At 67.7% G+C, this 19092-nt stretch overlaps 1 protein-coding gene across 7 annotated transcripts in view; it reads left to right on the forward strand.

Annotated features, from left to right (window-relative positions):
• Positions 1-18289, forward strand: part of AATK (apoptosis associated tyrosine kinase) — a 27291-nt gene extending 9002 nt beyond the window's left edge. The window contains exons 2-15 of one of the 7 annotated variants that reach the window (XM_025859779.2): positions 2188-2321; positions 5008-5155; positions 7373-7452; positions 7885-8003; positions 8197-8284; positions 8398-8526; positions 9071-9204; positions 10297-10381; positions 10460-10581; positions 12059-12208; positions 12685-15334; positions 15508-15664; positions 15838-16023; positions 17091-18288. In XM_025859779.2, the coding sequence (XP_025715564.1) occupies positions 2188-2321; positions 5008-5155; positions 7373-7452; positions 7885-8003; positions 8197-8284; positions 8398-8526; positions 9071-9204; positions 10297-10381; positions 10460-10581; positions 12059-12208; positions 12685-15334; positions 15508-15664; positions 15838-16023; positions 17091-17131 (4223 nt within the window). In that variant the 3' untranslated portion in view covers positions 17132-18288. The other 6 variants (XM_073886107.1, XM_073886105.1, XM_073886104.1 and 3 more) reach the window with 6 other exon arrangements.
• The last annotated feature ends 803 nt before the right edge of the window (positions 18290-19092 follow it).

Here is a 19092-nt window from a genome sequence, read left to right on the forward strand (position 1 = left end):
GAGGCCAGGAGCAGAGGCTGAGGCTGGAGGCCAAGGACAGAGGCTGAAGCTGGAGGCCAAAGGCAGAGGCCGAGAGTGGAGGCTGAGCCTGGAGGCCAAGGGCAGAGGCTGAGGCTGGAAGCTAAGGGCAGAGGCTGAGGCTGAGGCTGGAGGCTGAGGCTGGGCCTCCTGAGGTAGTCCTGCCCAGCAGCAGTCTGTGCAGCCCAGAGGGCTGGGCGGTGTTGAACCATGGTGCCTGCTGCCATCCTCAAGGGCCCAGTGGGCCAGAAGACCAGCCCCAGGCTCCAGGACCTGCCAGGGGAGGGGGTGCAAGAGCCTGTGTGCGGTGGAGGCAGCGGGAGGGGTGTGTGCTGCATACCCGATGGATCCCTGTGGCTGGGCTGCATCCCTGAGGGCACTGGCTGCTTCCTGGGGTGCGGGGAGCTGGGGCTCTTTGGCCCTGGGCAGACCAGCAGTGGGCTGCCGCCTGTGGGCTGTGTGCTGTGCGGTGTGGGAGCCCAGTGAGGGACCTCCACACACCCACACCCCAACTGGCCTTCAGAGGCCCTGTGAGGGTATCTGCCTTGGGCCCCCCTGGGCACGGGGACATGGCCTGTGGCTGCCCTCCACGCGGGTCCCCCCTGGGGCAGCCTGAGCTGGTTTCCCCTGCCGCAGTGACCCTGCCCTCCTTGCCCTCCAGCCCTGCCCGGCCCCAACTACCTGGGCCCCTCTTCCCTGTGTGTGGGTGTAGGGAACGAGCTTGGAGACCTGAGCCGAAGTCTAGGTTGTGCTTGCCATCTTTCTAGGCCCTCGGGCTCACACTGCCTCCAGGCAGCCCTCCCAGATAACTTCGCTTGTAGCCCTGGCTTCCTGTGTGGGTGCAGAAGGCACGGGAGCAGAAGCACTTCAGTCAGAGGTCAGCTGTGCTACCTTAGGCAGGCTCCTCGCTCTCGCTGAGCCTTCATTTCCTCCTGTCCAGCGGGGACAGGCCTGGGGCGTCACCTCAGTGGCCAGTTAGGACCCCGTGAGGCCTCGCTGAGACCAGGTTTGACCTGAACTGATGGGCCTGGCATGGCAGGTGTGCTGGGTTGGGTGGCGGGGTGTTGAGGAGTCAGCTATGGGGGTGCTTGGTGGGAAGGCAGAAAACCTCCAGGGGCCACACGGAGGATGGACAGACAGGTCTCTGGGGCAGGGCGTGCACTTCAGCCAGCGCGACAGGACGGGAGGGGCAGGCCTGCCTCTGTCTACGCCTGGGCTGTCCGGTGAGCAGCAGACGAGCCGGGCTCCCCAAAGCCCTGGCTCAGCTGGGGGGTGGGGGCAGCCCAGAGCCCTAATTTGGGGGCCATCCTTACATGTCAGGGGAGCCTGTCATGCTGTCCGGGCACCTCCGTTCCCGCGTCTGGTGAGGGTCAGCCGTGCGGGGGCTCTTGTGGACCCGGTGCTGCAGAAGGGGGGGGGCCCCGCTGTTCCCAGGACAGAAACTGCACCAGGAGGGCCCTTGGTGGTCACTTCAGCAGGAGGGTAACTTGGACGTGCCAGGCTGCATGCAGGAACTCTGTGCCCAGCCAGTGTGGTGCCCCCTTCTTGGGGACAGTGAGATCCCCCTGGGCCTCAGGGAACAGACAGCCCTCCTGTCTCAGGACGCTGACCCCCGGTCACACAGAGCCTGGCATGCGGTCAGCCCCGACACCTCCCCCACTCAGCGGGGCCCAGTCTCCCTCCTGGCCCCTTGGGGTTCTTGCAGGGTTTACCGCGCTCAGAGCTTTGGCAAAGTGACCGCCCCTGGGGAGGCGGGGTGACCAGAGTCTGGAAGAGACGTGGAGGGCAATTTCCCATGGCCCCGAGACCCTGACCTCATGGAGGGGTATCCGTGAGCCCCCAGAATTGGGACCTGGGGAGGCTCCCGCCGCTTTGCCAACCCCGTATCCTCTGAGTGAGGCCAGAGCGGCTCCCAGTGGCCATTCTGGGAACTGCTGCGGCGGCGGCTCCGCAGGTCCACCTGCTCTGAGCCTGGGGACAGGGCCGTGGGTGGCAGGTGTGGCGGGTCTCAGAGCAAGGGGTCAGGGTGCTGGGGCTCAGGCCTCTGTGAGTCGGGGTGGGCTGGGGAGTCATGGGTTCGGCTGGCCCCTGAGTGCAGCTGCTGGGACAGGGTGAGCATGGGGGAGCAGGTCCTTGGAGGCTGCCCTGTAACCCCGTCTTCCTCGGCAGACGGCGCCCCGCTCAGCGAGCTCTCCTGGTCGTCCTCCCTGGCTGTGGTGGCAGTGTCCTTCTCCGGGCTCTTCACTGTCATCGCCCTCATGCTGGCCTGTCTGTGTTGTAAGAAGGGTGGCATCGGGTTCAAGGTGAGGGCTGGGGGGTCCGAGGGGAATGTGGACGGGATCCCAAGAGCCGGGCCCTCTTGTGCCCACTCAGTGCTGAGCTTTCCCCCCTCCTGGGGTCACCTGCAGGCCATATAGACCTGGGACCCCACAGCCTCTCCCCTGGGGGCTACTGCGAACAGGAGGGGCCTGGAGGCTTTCAGGGACCCCAACCCACTGTCGCCCCCATTTTGGGTCCCCTCTGTGTGGGCGTGGCCTCTGAGTGCTGTGCACAGTTCGGGCACTCCGGCACAGTGAGGATGGGCCTTCTTGCAGGGGGCCCCCGGGGTTCCTGAGCCAGTGTGCGAGCTGGGGGCTCGCTTCCCCAGAGGCCCCTGACTTCCTGGGGGAAGAAGTGCCCCCGATTACTCGAACCAGCAGCCGCCCAGACATGCTGCCCCCCACAAAAAAACCACCTTGCCTGCTGGAGTCACCTTCCTTTGGGCGTCTTTTACCCCACAGGGAGGGGGCTGTGTGCCGGTTCTAGAAACTTCCGGGGTGACGGAGCTTAGGCTAAATGCACTGTCTTCACTAATTTCCATCCCCCCCCCCGCCCTGGGTTCCGTTCCCAAGGGGCCTGAGCTGGATTCTAGGGCTGAGGGGCATCCCTGGGGGGCTGCCCCCCAATGTCCAGTTGCAGCTCTGAGAGGGGAGGTCCAGGCGGAGAAGTTGACAGCTGAGAACCCCGACCAGAGGCAACACCCGCCCCCCGCCCACGTGGGCTGAGTTCTTGCCAACTTAGCAAAGAGTGCGCTGGCCTGTGGTCATTCCATGCCCTCCCCCCCCCCCCCCCCCCCCCAGCTGGAGGGTAGATTCCCGGGCCTGGCGAATTTAGGAGGGGCGGGCTGTCTTGTGGCCCCCATCAACGTCCATACTAAGTGGCCCACGCCCCAACCGTGTCACTCCCAGTTTAGAGAAACAGCCCCTCTGCTCCGGAGCACCACGTCACAGAGGGGGCCTGCAGAGGCTGCCCTCCCAGATCCCTCAGTGGCTCCACGGCAGGGCTGCGGCCCTGGGGGCTGCCGGGTCCATGCTCCTGCCCACGTTCCCTGCACCCTGCCCTGGGGCGGTTGTCTTCCTGACCTGCAGGCACACCGCGGCGCACCTGGCAGGATCCTGGGGCCAGAGCTGCGAGGTCACGGGGGTGGGCGTGGGGGACCTGGTCTAGGTCAGCGCCTCCTCAGGGTGCTGTGAGAACAAGGCCCCAAACAAAGGCCAGCCTCGGCCCCTCCTACTTGTGCCCTCCTCACCTCCTGGAGAACATGGTGCCCAGAACATTCCAGCCCCAGCGCGCCTGGGTGGGCGGGCCAGCCTGCACCAGGGGCTGGGCCTGGTCTCTAGGGGCCCAGGGCTGGGCACCCCCGTGGAGCTTGCTGGGTGAAGGGGCCGGGCGGCGATGCTCACGCTGTGCTACTTGATGGCCCGCTCTGCTGGCACGATCCAGCGGGCTGCCAGGCGGCACCGTCAGGTATGGGCCGGGGCCAGGGCCAGGTCTGATGGGAGCGGATGGAGCTGCAGCTGCTGCGGATACCCCAGGGCCCCAAGGGTGGGCTCCGGGCCCCGGTGAGGGGAGGCATCGCAGGCACCGGTCCCCTTCCCCCTCGCTGGGTAGGGACCAGGACTGTCCCACAGGGATGCCAGCAGAGGGCTTCGGGGAGGAAGGAGCGTCCCCGGGGCACGCAGGGCCAAGGGACAAACCTAAGCCCCCTGGATCCCGGTCAACCCACCTGTCCACACGAGGGGGAGGGCTCTGGGCCTCAGTTTCCCCACCTGGGCAGTGGGCTTGTGGGCTCCAGGGATGGGAGCTGCTCTTGTTTCAGTAGGAGAGGATTTCTGAGACTTTGGCTCTCCTCTGGAGTGTGCTCTGGACCTGGGGGGAGGGGTCTTCCCCATAGACAGGTGCACCAGCTGCATTTCAAAATAGCAGTCCTGCCAGGTAGGGACCAGCCCCAGGCTGCAGGGCCAGGCTCTTAAGGAGCCCTGGGAGCAGACCCCGCCTGGGTCAAGGTTCAGGGCAGCCTGCAGGCAGATGGCTATGGAGGGCTGTGGGTGCCTGGCCTGGGGGGTGGAGACGGGGGTGGGCTCCTTGTTCTGGGCACTCAGGAATGCTCCTTGTCTGGAAGGGGCAGGCTGGGGGGGTGATGGAGCCCCTTTCCCCGCTCCCCAGCCCTGACCCTGAGGTTGGGATCACTGGCTGTTGGGGGGAGGGGTGGCAAAGAGGAGTTGGGGGCAGACAGGATGGGCCTCTTGGTCTGTCTCGGGCCCCACCCCTGCCCATGTGGGGCCAGCGTTGCCCGCTGTTGGGGGTGGGCTGGGCTGGGCAAGGTGCCCACACGCTTGAGGCCCCCCTCCCCATGCCTTTGGGAGGAAGATCACCCTCCCCTACAACCAACACAGGACAAAGCCCAGCTCTCTGGCCCTCCAGGGCAGCTGGTGCCTCTGGGGGGAAGGAGCGGGGTGTGTTCTCTGCCCTGAGCAGTGAGAGGTTGGGTGGAAGGGGCGGCTAGCAGGTGCCCCAACTCTGGGTCAGGCGCCCAGCCTGCTCCACCCCCAGCTCCAGAAGAGGTGAGAGCTCGGTCCTTTCTGAGCTGGGCCTGCACCCCTCGGCCCTGTGCCCCCATCCCTGGAGCGCTGAAGTCACTGCCCGCCGGGCGCCCACCTACCGCTGCAGGAGTTTGAGAATGCCGAGGGGGACGAGTACGCCGCCGGCTTCTCGGCACAGGGCTCCCCTGCCACAGGGGCTCAGAACGGGCCAGACGTGTATGTCCTGCCGCTCACCGAGGTCTCCCTGCCCATGGCCAAGCAGCCGGGGCGCTCAGGTGAGTGATCCCCCCAGAGAAGCCTGGGCGGTGAGCACAAGGGGTGATTCAGGGTCCGGCCTGGCCTCCGGACTCAGCAGTCAGTGCTCCCGGGGAGGGGGCGGCCAAGGGCTGGGAGGTGCCCCCTTCTGAGCAGGGAGACTGTGGACAGGCTTGGGTCAGCCTTCTGCCCGCCGCCTCCCCCACCTGGGGGCTGCTGTGCAAAGGGGCAGTCCGGGCACCAGGGACAAGGGACTCCTCTGCTGTCCTTGGATGCCGGACCCCAGACATCCCCCGCAGCGCCGGCTGGCCACACGGGGACATGGGCTCCATTGTGCCCAGTGGGCGGGGCCCACCTACTCAGGGAGGAGGGGCTCCTTGGGGCCCCCTCTGTGGGCGGGGCCCTGAATGGGCCTTTGACTCGGGCCTTGGGGAGCAGGCAAGGGCCTCTTCCCATGGCTTCCTTGCCCTGTCTCCCATTTGTTCCCCATCCTGGGCTCTCCCCCCTCCGCCCACCCTGCACCAGGGTGACCACCCAGAGGGCAAGTGTGGGTCCAAGCTTGAGAGGGTAGAGGTCAGTGTCCAGCTGGCCTGTGAACCCGTCTTCCTGAGGCTGGTGCTGTGGGAACCCCTCACTGTGGGGGTGGGGCTTCCGTGGCAGCCTAATCTCAGGTCCCCTCCCTGGAAGCTCCTAGGCTAGGCCTGTGCTGACCCCCAGCCCCACCCGCGGCACCGAGGGAAGGGGTCAGGCCCTGCGGAAGCTTAGGGGGCACCAGGCCTGTGGTGCTGATGATGGGCAGGCCCATCCCACCTGCTCGGTTCCACACCTTCAGGCCCATGACCTGGATGCTGCCCATTCGGAAGCCCGGACGTCATCAAGGCCCTGGTCTGGGTCCTCAGAGCAGCCCCCGGGGCTACCAGGGTGTCACCCCTCACTGTCCAGCCAGCGTCTCCTGGGGGGGGGGGCGTCAGCGGTCAGGCAGGAGCCAGGGCCTGGGGCTCGAGGGCATGTGTGTAGCTACCAACTGACCTGAAAGAACAGCCCCTAAACCCCCGAAGGGGGGGGCTGCTGCAGGAGGGCCCCCGGACCTTCCTGGGTGGCCGTGGGGGTGTCTGGGCCTGTGCCAACGCTGGACACTGGTCACTAGGGGGGAGCTGGGGCTCATCCCAGGGGACACTGGCCCCCCTGCCCAGCCTGGGCCTGTCGCCCACAGGCAGTGTCCGGGACCCCGGCTTCTCCCACCCCTCAGGGGGCTGTCCCTGAGGGTGGGGGATCTGGGGCCAGGAGACGGCAGTGACTGCTTGTTTTCTCCATTCCTGTAGCTCACGCCGCAGGTCTGAGGGGTACTCCGTTTCTGGGGAGGGGAGAGATTTCAGGTGATGCGGGGGGGGGCAGCCCACGTGAGGTCAAGGGTTAAAAACCTGAGTGACAAGGGCCAGCCCTCGAGACTGTGGAGGACGGTACAGCCAGCGGGTGGGGGCCCAGGGGGAGGAACCCTGAGGCTCAGGGCCCAGTGGGACCCCCCTAAATACCACTCAGCATCAAGGTCAACATTCCCCGGGAGCAGCCCCCCATCCCCGGGGCGCTCCTGGCATTCTAGGCCCGGCCCTATCCCCCTATGCCCTCAGGGCGGTTGGCGTGGGAGCAGAATTCGGGGAATCCCTGGGGCACGGGGCGTGAGTGGGCTCGGCAGCCCCAGCCCTTCCTCCGGGGCCCTCACTGACCCTTCCTCCCTGCTGACCTCACCCAGCCCAGGCTGCAGGAGAATGGGCCCAGTGTGTTCCGTACGGGGCTGTGCCAAGCAGCCTCCGACAAAGGAGCCTTTGGTGAGCCTGGTGCTGGAATGCCAGCCTGTGGCAGGGGTGAGGGGACGGGCCTCTCGGGTGCCCTCCTCCCCACCGGCTTGGCTCCGGCCACACTGCCCGCCTGGCATTGCCTGTGCGCTGGTCTTGGCTCCAGGCCCTGCTGTCTTCAGCCTGGCGTGTCCCTGTAGTTTAGGGACCAGCCTTCCCAGACCCACCCAGAAAGATGCCCGGATGCGGCTTGCAGGCCCACGGCTCCCCGGGGCAACAGGGACCCTGCCTCTGATGGCAGCCCCCAGCCGTGGCCCCACTCTGGGGGGCTTAGGGCAGCTCCCCCGAACAAGCTGAGTGGGCAGCCCCTGGAGGGGCCTTGGAAGGGCAGATGGGGGCAGCGACAGCCCGAGCTGGGGTTCCTGAGCCCCTGCCCTGTTACAGTGCAGCTCCTCAGGTCCACAGACCTGGGCCGGCACAGCCTCTTGTACCTGGAGGAGGTGGGCCACGGCTGGTTCGGGAAGGTGAGTTGCTGACCCTGGGCGGGGGCTGGGGGTTGCTGACACCATGGGCCCCCCCTCTTGCCTGGCAGGAGACCTGCTTCTCCTGGGAGCTGCCACAGCCCTGGGGACCTGTTTCCTGCTGTCCTGGGGCGTCCCTTATGTGCAGGCCCTGGGATCAGATGCTGGGAGGCACCTCTGAGAGGGCTGGGTTGGGGGACAGTGTCTTGGTCCTGGCTGCTCCCTGACCCCCAGGCTGGGGGTCCCTTCTTCCTCACGGCAGACCCCCAGAGAGAGCTGAGAACAGCTGGGGGCCTCGGGATGACCACACAAGAGAGAATGTTACGGCCGGGAGGGGGACCCTTCTTGCAGGGGAGTAAAGTGAGCCTTCCAGGTTCGGGGCTGGGCGGGGTTAGCGAGGAAGAGCAGGGATGGAGGCTCCGCCCGCCCCCACAGGTGTTCCTAGGGGAGGTGAACTCGGGCATCAGTAGCACGCAGGTGGTGGTGAAGGAGCTGAAGGCCAGTGCCAGTGTGCAGGAGCAGGTGCAGTTCCTGGAGGAGGCTCAGCCCTACAGGTGGGTGGCCCCCAGGGCCGGGCTCGTGGGGGGGGGGGGGGGGGGCTGCTGGGCACGGGGCCCTGGGAACAAAGGCAAGCTCTGTGCTGTCCCTGCTCCTCCCCTACCCCTGCAGAGCCAGCCCCCCTCCCCGCCCGCCCGCCCCCTCCTGCCCTGAGTCCGAGTCAGGAGGGCAGCCTGTTGGCTCCTGCAGGGCCCTGCAGCACAGCAACCTGCTTCAGTGCCTGGCGCAGTGCGCGGAGGCGACGCCCCACCTGCTGGTGATGGAGTTCTGCCCCATGGTGAGTGTCGTGTCCTGCTGCTCAGCAGGAGGGCCCAGCCTCCCCACAGAGGCCGATCGGCTGAGCTGGGGAGCCCTCGTCGCCATCCTGTGGGCCTTATGTTCCCCCAACAGTGGGACCTGGGGGGCACGCCCCGCCGCCTCCCCGAGGCGGCCTGCGCGGTAATCTCGGCTGCTGCGTCCAGGACCCCGCTGCACTCCGGGGCCGGCCCGGCCGCCTGTCCGGCGCAGAGACGCTCTCCTGTGAGCTGCTCACCTCCGCCTCCTAGGCCTCACGTGGCCTCTTTTACTCCCGGTGGTGTGACACTGCCTGCAAGATGCCCCCGGGCCCCTGCCCCGGCCTTCCCGGCACGCTGGCCCCCACTGTCTGCTGCCGTGACCTCCTGGGGCTTCCCCAGCACGGCTGGGCCCTTTCTGGAGCCGGGCGGTGTCAGCAGGTTGGGGATTCGCCAGCAGGCGGTCGGGTCCTCTGACCTGTGCTCCCACCAGGCTCGGCGTCGCCGCTCATGTGGCCTGTCGGCTTGGCAGGCACGTGGGCCCGGTGGTCTATACCCAGGACGTGGTCTGTGCCCAGGACGTCGTCTGCGGGGACCGCAGAGAAAGCGCCCTCTGCCCGTGGGGTTGTCCTACTGAGGAATGGCCGCTGGGGGGCAGACTCAGAGTGGTGGCTGGGGCCACCCCCCCCTCCGCTGTTAGCAGGCCTTGTGTGGGGAGGGAGGGGCGGGGCAGCGGGCTTACGGGGTCCCTGCTCCCCGCTGGTGGGTGATGATGCTGCCCCTCTTGGCAGGGGGACCTCAAGGGCTACCTGCGAAGCTGCCGGGTGGCGGAGTCCATGGCGCCTGACCCCCTCACCCTGCAGCGCATGGCCTGCGAGCTGGCCTGTGGGGTCCTGCACCTGCACCGTCACAACTACGTGCACAGGTGAGGCGGGGCGGGGCTGCGGGCTCTCTGCGGCCTCCCCTGCACAAACGGGCACCAGCCTTGGGGGTTGTGTGAGGGTTAGCTGGATCTTTATTCAGCCTCTAGGGACCGTGGTGCAAAGGCATCTGCTGAAATGGAAGACAGACGGGGGTGTGGGGGTGTGGCGGACACCTGCTTCTGCAGGATGTCAGGCTGGCCTGGGCAAGTTCACAGCAGGGCCTGAGGCCCGTCCTCTGTCCCCGGGGCGGCCAGAGCCACCCGGTGGCCCCACACGGGCCCCTGCTCGCCTCTGTGTCCTGTAGGCCCTCTGGGGGCGGGTTGGCTCTGTCCTGCTTCCCACCGTGGCCTGAATGGACCAGGGTGCCCCGCCAGCTCTGGACGCCGCACGGGCCGCCCTCCCCAGCCACGTCCCGGTGCCCCCGGACGCCGCACGGGCCGTCCTCCCCAACAACATCCTGGTGCTGAGTGATGACACATGTAACTCCAGCATCAGTGATTTTGTTGAAGAGGGCAGCTGCCAGCCTCCCGACCTGCCCGCCGGGCCCACCCAGCCCCAAGCGCAGGCCCGTCCGCGGCCCCTGGTGGATGTGCGCTGACCCCACGTTTGCCGTGGTGCCCTGGGCCCCCAGACCCCCCTGTGTGAGCCGGGCAGGGTCAGGATCCCCTGGGAGACTTGGGATCTCAGTGTCTCCACCGCTGAGGGTGCGGGGGAAGTGGGTGGGAAGAAGGACTGCAATGTCCCTGGCTAGCTCGCCTCCGAGGGGTGGCTCAGCGGGCTGGTGGGAGAGAAGCAGGGGCAACAGCTGGGGTCAGGAGGGAGGTCTAGCCGTGGGTGGGCCGTGCCTTCGCTGAGGGCCCCATGGCACGCTCCGGCCTTTTCTGGACTGTAACGTTTGAGGCCCTGTCCACGTGGGCCCTCCAGTGTGCCCAGGGTCTGGCGAGGGCCTGGGGCCGCACGCAGACAGGCTGCCGCTCAGACTCCCTTTCCCACCCACTCATGACAATGCCCTCGGCGACAAGTGGTCCAGCCCCTCCGTGCCCCGATGCCCCCCGCCTGGCCCTGCCACTGACCCCCACCCTCCCGCCCTCCAGCGACCTGGCCCTGAGGAACTGCCTGCTCGCGGCCGACCTGACAGTGAAAATCGGCGACTATGGCCTGTCCCATGGCAAATACAGGGTAAGACGGCAGGGCCGTGCTGGGGGTCAGGGCCAGCCGTCCGGCAGCCCGTGGTAGCCCCGTCCCCTGTGCCCGCAGGAGGACTACTTCGTGACCGCCGACCAGCTGTGGGTGCCGCTGCGCTGGATCGCACCCGAGCTGGTGGACGAAGTGCACTGCAACCTGCTGGTGGTGGACCAGACCAAGGCCAGCAACGTGTGGTGAGTGAGGGCCTGGGCGGTGAGCGGGGGGGGCCGGGGGTGAGCTAGAGGAGGGGCCCGGGCGGTGAGCCGGGGGGGCCGGGGGCGAGCGGGGGGGGGGCGGGGGGCGAGCGGGGGGGGCCGGGGGGGGGGGGGGGGGGGCGGGGGGCGGGGGGGGGGGGCCGGGTGGGGAGTGAGGGCCCCGGGGGGCGCTGTGAGGACACGCCCACAGGCCTTGCCTTGGCTGTCGTCCAGCGCCGTTAGACCTTGTGGCTGCTAGGCTGCATGCAGGTGCATGTCCGGCGAAGACACAGGGCCTGCAGGCCCGCCAGGCAGCAGGCGACCGAGTCCCACCTGCCTTACTCGTGCGATGACACGCTTATCTGTCCGACCTCGTTGCTCTGTGGGAGGTGGTCACTTCTGGCTCCAGGGGAGTTCATGGGGCTGCTGGGACCACCTGCAGCTGCCCGGTGCCAGCGGCCCATGGGCCTGCCCCTCCCAGGATCCCCTGAAACCCAAAGTCGCCAGGGTCTGAGTACACATTCAGGTTGGAAAGCCCGCTGGGGGTGGAATGGGCTCTCCAGATGAGACGTGGGGCCTCAGCGTGGCACCTGCTCTCTGCGCAGGGGGCTGGAGCGCTCCTGTGGCAGTAGTCTGGAGGCGTCCCCCTCATCCTGAGCACCCAGCGCCAAGCAGGGCACAGAGGGGGCACTCAGACTCAGTATTCAGCCTCCGGGGGCTCCGCCATGGTGGTCTCTGTCCCTGACTAGCCTCTCCTCCCCACGCCACCCGCTGCCCAGCTCCCCAGGCCCGTCTGGCCTCCCTCCGCTCCCAGTGAGCCCTCAGAGCCTGGACCCGCGGACCCCCCTCCTTCCTGAGCACACCCGAGGCCTTTACCCACAGCCCATCACCACTCCACCCCCTCGCTTTCCCCACTGGCCTAGCCTGCTGCACGTTGACGGGGGTCCTCCAAACAGCTCTGGTCCAGGCCACCTGACTCGTCTGTTGCCTCACTTGATCTGTTCCTCCTGCTCCTGGTCTCCTGGGACAGCCTGGGTGGGGCCCCAGGGAGCTGGGTGAAGCCCACCGGACGGAACCCTGCATGCTCCGGCCGCCCCTGCCCATTCCCTGGGCCCACCCTCTCTCAGCCTCACGGCCTTGGCACCACTGGTACCCTAGGACTGGGAGCTTCACCCCAGTAGCTGTTAGCCCTGCTACGGTGTCTGGCCTTCACCGTGGCTACGGAGTGAATACGTGAACAAGTGAATGGACTTGGGTTTGTGGAAAGGCCTGTGTGGCTTTTATTTGCCTAGATGACCTGGGCACAGACTTGGGCCTCGCCGGGGGGCATCCTGCCAGCTGCCTGAAGGAAGGGGCTGTCCTTTGGGAGGGGCGTCCCTAGGATGCCGGTGTGATGACAGGAGCTGCCCTGTGGTGGCCGAGGCTCTGAGATCCTGTGCAGCCACACCAGCTCCCCTGATGGCTGTCACCTCGGCAGGTCCCTGGGCGTGAGCATTTGGGAGCTCTTTGAGCTGGGCGCGCAGCCCTATCCGCACCACTCCGACCGGCAGGTGCTGGCCTACGCCGTCCGGGAGCAGCAGCTCAAGCTCCCCAAGCCCCAGCTGCAGCTGGCTCTGTCTGATCGCTGGTGAGGACCTGTGAGGCCAGCCTGGGTGCAGGGTCCCCAGCAGGAACGGCAAGACCAAAGGGGTGCTCTGAGTCTGACCGCCTGGGTTTCCGGCTCACGCTGGCTCCCCTCTGGCCAGCGGTGACCTTTGGGACCTATCCTGTCGTCTACCACAGAAGCGGTCTCTTTACCCCAAACACAAACTCCCCTGCAGCCGGGGTGGAGATGAGCTAAGGAGAAAGGTGCCTCCGCCCACTGTGGGCTCCCAAACCTTGGAGCCCACCTTGGAAGACGCGGGGTCTCCCGTAACAAGTTGGAGGTTCTCTTCCCTGTCCTTACGGGACTCTGAGTAGAAGGGGAGGCCCCCAGCCCTTCCTGCGGAGGGCAGGTCTGCTCATCCCTCCAGGGACTGGGGTCCTGGCTGGGCCGTGCCCGGGGTGGGGGGTGGCCAGGGCCCGCTGGGCAGGGGCTTGAGCCCTGGGCCTCCCTCCCCGCAGGTACGAGGTGATGCAGTTCTGTTGGCTGCAGCCCGAGCAGCGGCCCACGGCCGAGGAGGTGCACCTGCTGCTGTCCTACCTCTGCGCCAAGGGCACCACTGAGGCGGAGGAAGAGTTCGAGCGGCGCTGGCGCTCCCTGCGGCCGGGTGGGGGTGGCGCGGGCCCCGGGCTGGCAGGCCTGGCTCTGGGGGGCGCGGGTGAGCTTGCGGCCGCCTCGTCCTTCCCGCTGCTGGAGCAGTTCGCGGGCGACGGCTTCCATGCGGACGGGGATGACGTGCTGACGGTGACAGAGACGAGCCGCGGCCTCAACTTCGAGTACAAGTGGGAAGCGGGCCGCGGGGCCGAGACCTTCCCGCCGCCAGGGGGCGCAGTGAGCCCCAGCCGCGCCGCGCGCCCGCAGGAGCTCTGTGCCCCCGACGGCGCGCCCCCGGGCGTGGTGCCCGTGCTCAGCGCGCACAGCCCCTCGGTGGGTAGCGAGTATTTCATCCGGCTGGAGGAGCCCACGCCCGCCGCTGGCCATGATCCTGACTGCGCCGGCTGCACCCCCGGCCCCCACGCCATGGACCTGCTCCCCAGTGGCACTGACCAGGACAATGACTCCGAGGGCAGCGCGGATGCCTCATTGGCCATGGAGCCGCTGCTGGGCCATGTGCCGCCCCCTGGGGGGCCCTGGGGCCACTGTGACTACTACCTGCGCGGGAGCCGTGCCCGGGACCTGCCTCGCACCCTGAGCTCGCCCTCACTGGGGACCCTCATGCTGGCGGAGGCCAGGGAGGGGGATGGCGACCGGGGCTCAGCTGCCTTCTGCCCACCCTTCTTGGAGGACCCGCTGGGCACGTCCCCTTCGGGGAGCTCTGGGGCCCAGCTGTCCCCGGGTGGGGAGGAGACGGGGGAGGCCGGGGCATGCAGGGCTGCCCAGCACAGACACTGGAGTTCCAACATGTCCGCTAACAACAACAGTAGCAGCCGGGCACCAGGTTCCTGGGACCCGGGATATGTGGGTGGCTGCATGGGCTGCTGCCCCAGCACAGGACTCACCCTACAGGCCGTCCCTGAGCTGGGCTGTCCCCTGACCCTGGAGGACAGCAGAGAGCCTCTCCTTGGGCCACAGGGGGCCTCCTCGGGCCAGGAGCTCGGCCGTTGCCTTGGCCTCTCTCATCTGTGTCCTGCTGGGGGCCTGGCACCTGCCACTTGCCTGGTGCCCTCCTCCCGGACACAGGCGGCCATAAGCCGGGGTGACAGCCCCCAGACAGAGCCCAGGCTTGCTGAGGAGGCGGAGGGCTCTGCCAGACCTCAACGACCCTTTTCCTCTATCCCAGCCCCATCCCAAGAGGGAGCCCTGCTTCCTGCCGAGGAGGCCGGTGCCCTCGCCACCCTGCCTGCCTTGCCCATGCCTGCTGGCGGCTGGGAGGCTGCCCCCGAGGTAGCCCAGGGCCTGGACAGCTGCACTGGTTCTCCTGAGCTGGAAGAGCCAGTCAGTGAGGATGGGGACGTGACAGAGGCCACTTCTGGCATCTTCACGGATTTGTCCAGTGATGGCCCGCCAGCGGAGAAGCCGGACGTGACGCTGGCCTTCCGCTCCCTGCAGAAGCAGGTGGAGACGCCCGACTCCGTGGACTCCCTGGATATCCCATCTTCCGCCAGCGATGGTGGCGGCTGTGAGGTCTTCAGCCCGTCAGTTACTGGCACTCCTGGCGGGCAGCCCCGAGCCCTGGACAGTGGCTATGACACGGAGAACTACGAGTCCCCTGAGTTCGTGCTCAAGGAAGCACATGAACCCTGTGAGCCCGAGGCCTTTGGGGAGCTGGTCTCCGAGGGTGAGAGCCCCGGGCCCGAGACTCAGCTCTCCACCTCCCTTGGAAGCCTTGGCGAGAAGAACCCCTACCGTGACTCAGCCTACTTTTCGGACCTTGATACAGAGCCCGAGTCCACCTCAGGCCCCCAGGAGAAGGGAGGATGTGCCTTGGCCCGCAGGCTAGAGCTGGACCTGGAGAGCCCTGGGCTGCAGTCTGCACAGCCCTCCCCTGCATCTGGGGTTCCCGGGGGGGCACAGGGCACTGGCCCCAGGGAGGTGCCACCACTGCTCTTGCCGCCGCCAGGGGACTCTTCTCCAGAGCCCAGCAGCACGTGCCCGGAGAGCCCCAGACTGGAGCCTCCCTGGCCCCAAGGCCCTGCGCAGGGGCCTCCAGGTCCCAGCCCCGAGGGCCCCAAGGTTTTCCTGCTGACCCCAGTCCCACCGAGCTCAGAGAGCCACCGCCCGGGCCTCCAGGAGGCCCCAGGACTGCTTTCCGGGCCCAGCCGGCAGGAACAGATGGGGGGCCCCGGCGCCCCCAGCGCCCCACTCCGCCTGGCCTTGCCAGGACTGCCCACAGCCGCGGAGGGCCGGTCGGAGGAGGAGGAGGGGGACAGCGAAGACAGCGACGAGTCAGATGAGGAGCTGCGCTGCTACAGCCTCCAGGAGCCCAGCGAGGAGAGCGAGGAGGAGGCGCCTCCCGTGCCCGTGGTGGTGGCTGAGAGCCAGAGTGCGCGCAACCTGCGCAGCCTGCTCAAGATGCCCAGCCTGTTGTCCGAGGCCTTCTGCGAGGACCTGGAGCGCAAGAAGAAAGCCGTGTCCTTCTTCGACGACGTCACCGTCTACCTCTTCGACCAGGTGGGCGGCCGCCCTGGGCTCTGCGCGGGGGGGGGGGCGGGGGGGGGGGGGGGCGGCCCCCGGGGGCGGGGGGGGCGGGGGCGGGGGGGGGGGCGGCGGGTGGGTCCCCCCAGGGGACGGGGGGCCGTGGGAGCCCCTGGCGACCGGGGCCACGGGCCGCTCCGACCCTCCAGGAAAGCCCCACCCGGGAACTCGGGGAGCCCTTCCCCGGCGCCAAGGAGTCGCCCCCCGCCTTCCTGGCGGGCGGTCCCCGCACCCCCGGCGCCCCGGGCCGGCCGCGCCGGGCGGATCGCGCCTCCGACGGCTCCGCGGCCTCCGTGGCTGAAGAGGGTGAGCTGGGGGCGGGGCCTGTCGGGGTGCGACGTCACGGGCGGGGGCGGGGTCTGCCGGGAGGGTGTGATGTCAGGGCGGGGGGTGCAACGTCGGGGGCGGGGGCGGGGGGCGGGCCTGCCGCGCGGGGTCGTGACGTCTGCGACGCGAGTGACTGCACCGTGGGCTCGCAGGCCGAGGGTTCGCGTGGGACGACGGCTTTCCGCCGACGCCGGCCCCGGAGGCCGAGCTGCCCGCCCCCGCCGCGCCCCCCAAGCCGGCCGCGCCCGGCCCCTTCTCGCGCTTCACCGTGTCGCCTGCGCCCGCGTCCCGCTTCTCCATTACCCACGTCTCGGACTCGGACGCCGGGTCCGTGGGAGGTGAGTCTGCGGCGGGGCTGGCGGGAGGGGACACCGAGGCGGGGCAGCGGAGAGGGCGGCCGGGAGGTCACCTGCTGGGAGCCGAGGCTCCGCGCTCGTTATTTCCCATCTCCTGGACAAGGTTTTCAGAAGGGGAAACTGAGGTACGGAGGGGCCGGGTCACGCCCAGGCCTGTCTGTCCTGGCCGCCTTCTGGGGAGAGGCAGTGGCCTCCCCCTCTCCCTCCACCAGTGGCTGGCCCAGCACCTGTCGGGGCCCTGGGGACTGGCCCTTAGACCTCACCCTCTTCTCTGGAGGCACCAGGCTGGACCCAGAGTGCCCCCCAACTCTGCTCTCTGCTAGACCTTAGCCCCCACAAACCTGCGGCAGCCTCTGCCACCAGAACCTCCCCAGCCTCCGCTTTGGGCTCACCCACTGCCCAACCTGGCGCCTCTCGGATCCCATGGCGCTTGCCTGGAGGCACAGGTGGTGCTGGCTGAGGCGCCCAGCTCACACCTCCCTCCCTGCTCCTTTCCCCTGTGCGCCTCAGACCAGGCAGGCGCAGCCCTGCCGGGCTGCCCCCGACCCCGTGCCTGACGGGTGTGCATTCCTGCATCCCTGCGACACTTCTCTGGAAGCCCACCCAGAACAAGATCATTCTGTCCCCCAGGCGGACTCAGTTCCTCCTCCACTCCCCATGCCTCTGGGGAGGGCCCGTCCGCTCACTGTGGCACACGGTGTACCCTTAGCAGACGCCTGAACAGATAAGCAGGTCACCAAGGAGGCTCGTTTGTGGTCCCGTTTGGGTCTGTTTCCCCACCTGTAAAAGGACTCAGACGGCATTTGCTGGGCTTGAGGGACAGGCCTGGGCTCCGGTGAAGCGGTGGGGAGAGCAATGGGTGCGGCTCCCACGGAGACAGACGGGCGGGCCCGTTGCGGTGAAGGGGCCCGAGGGCTGCAGCTCCAGCTGGTCATTTGGCCCCTTGGCCCAGGACGGAGGTCAGGTGGGAGTCCTGGGGCAGGGGACTCTCAGGAATCTCTGTCCCCGGTGTGTCTCCAAATGCTCATGTGGCCCCTCCTGTTTGCCAGGCCCTGTAGCAGGTGCTGGGGGCAGCTGTAAAGAGGCTTGAGGCCCGGGCGGGCCTCCTTGGAGCCCCTGCTGGTCCTGTTCCCAGCAAGGATGGTGACCGAGAGCGGGGACCTTGGTGGTCGGCAGCAGCTTCCAGCGCATTGGTGCCCCACACAGCGCTCTGGGGGAGCAGGGCAGGACCAGAGGCCTCCGCACCGGATGGCGGGGCAGCCCTGTACGCCCTAGGGGCAGGGTTTACCCTGGACGCTCGGGTTTGTTGCTAGCTGCTGGGGATGCCCTATAGCCTCAGGCCTGAGCAGCTCCTTACCCTACAGCTGCCCCTCCACCCTGACCCTGCTAATGGGCTGCTTGGCTTCTGAGGCCAGGGGACCTGCTCTTGGCTGGGGGGTCTTGCATGCCCTGCCCACCAGTTCGTGTGGTGAGTTATAGGACGCTGTGTCCTCACCCCAGGTGAGGGAATGGCTACAGGCCCGCTGGGACGGCCCCTCTCTGCCCCCCTCGCCCCTTCTGCCTGGTTCTGGGTTTGCTCAATGCAAGAAGAGGACCCTGGGCTTGTGTGTCCCCCCCCCACCCCCAACACCACCCTTACCTCAAAGTCTGTGGCCGTGTTTCCCTTCACTGACTTGGCTAGACCCATACACTCTCCCTCCCCGACGTGGTCTGGGCCAGCTCCCACCTGAGTCTGCTGCTGGAGCCCGGGCGGGTGGGTCAGGGTGGGCAGCCTGAAAGGTGGGGGGCTTCCCAGCCACACCCTGGCCCGGCCACACCTGTTCTAGAGGTGCCTGTGGCTGGCTGGCATGGCCAGCCCCCCTCCAGGGCACTGCCCAGCCCCGCCCAGCCGCAGGACAGCGGGGGGACTGCACCCCCACAGTGCGAGGGGCTCCTGCCTGCAGGAGTGGGGGCACGGAAGGAGTGGGGCTGGGGGGCAGCGGGGGGCAGGGCAGCGCAGGGAATATTTTTGTAACTGCTGTTGTCTGAGCGAATGGAAATGGGATGATTTTAAGTTATTGTTGCCAAAGAAACGTAAAGTTTATTGTTGCTTTGGGGGTGTGGGTGGGAGACTTGTTTTGGGTTTGTGTCTTTTGTTTTTGATTAGTTTGAGGCTTAGGATGCTGGTGCAATGAATTTCTTGTTCCTCTTTTGTTTGTTTTTTAAAAGAAATCAAGCTAAGGAAAAAAAAAAAGCCTTCGTCCTAAGTGTTTTCTTTTGTGGTTTGCACATAAAGCGCTGGGCAGGAGGGGGCCTGGGTGGTGCTGAGGTGGGGACGCAGCTACCAGGTCTGCCCAGGGCACGGCGGTCCCTCCTGACCACAGGAGGCGGCGGGGGATGCGAGAGGGCGGCCACCCTTTTGCCCCAGCTGCCCTGGCACACCTCGGTGGAGGGGGGACAGTGACTTGGGGAGGGGAGGGCGCTGGCGGCAGCAGCCCTCTCTTCCTGTCCTGTGGGGGGACCCACACACCTCCCCGGACGTTCTTGCCCCCCGCCTTCCGAAAGCACGGGGGCGGGGGCAGGGTGAGCCGCAGGCAGGAGGGTTTTTGAGCAGAGTCTGGGTTTCTGTGCGTCTCTACCCCGAACACCTGCCCTGAGACCCCACCTGGCCCAGCTCCTGTGAGGCCAGAGGCCTGTGCCCCCACCTGCCCTACCCGTGACCCCTTTTGCTTCTCTTCCTGGGCTGTGGACAGGCTTCGGTCGGATCAGGGCTGCCGAATCCCTCCTTCAAGAGCCTGGCAGGAGGGGTGACTGCTGCCTGGAACGGCTCCTCAGATGGGGACTGCTGGTCGCCATGCTGGTCACCAGGGGTGTACTTCAGCCACAAACACTGTGGAAGCAGCTGGTGGGGGGATTCCCCCGCCCCACCAACAATGGCACCCACTATTCACTCCAGGGATGCGGAGGAGAGCTGGGGGCCCAGCAGCCAGTTCTGGAGGGAGGTTGGGGTTTGGGTGGGGAGGGGCGGGGTGGGGCAGTGTCCCCCCAGAACTGCCAGCAGGAGTGGGGAGG

Source organism: Callorhinus ursinus, unplaced genomic scaffold (assembly GCF_003265705.2).
Source record: "Callorhinus ursinus isolate GAN/ISIS: 27379988/994484 unplaced genomic scaffold, GSC_fseal_2.0 scaffold68, whole genome shotgun sequence".
NCBI classification, from domain to species: Eukaryota; Metazoa; Chordata; class Mammalia; order Carnivora; family Otariidae; genus Callorhinus; species Callorhinus ursinus.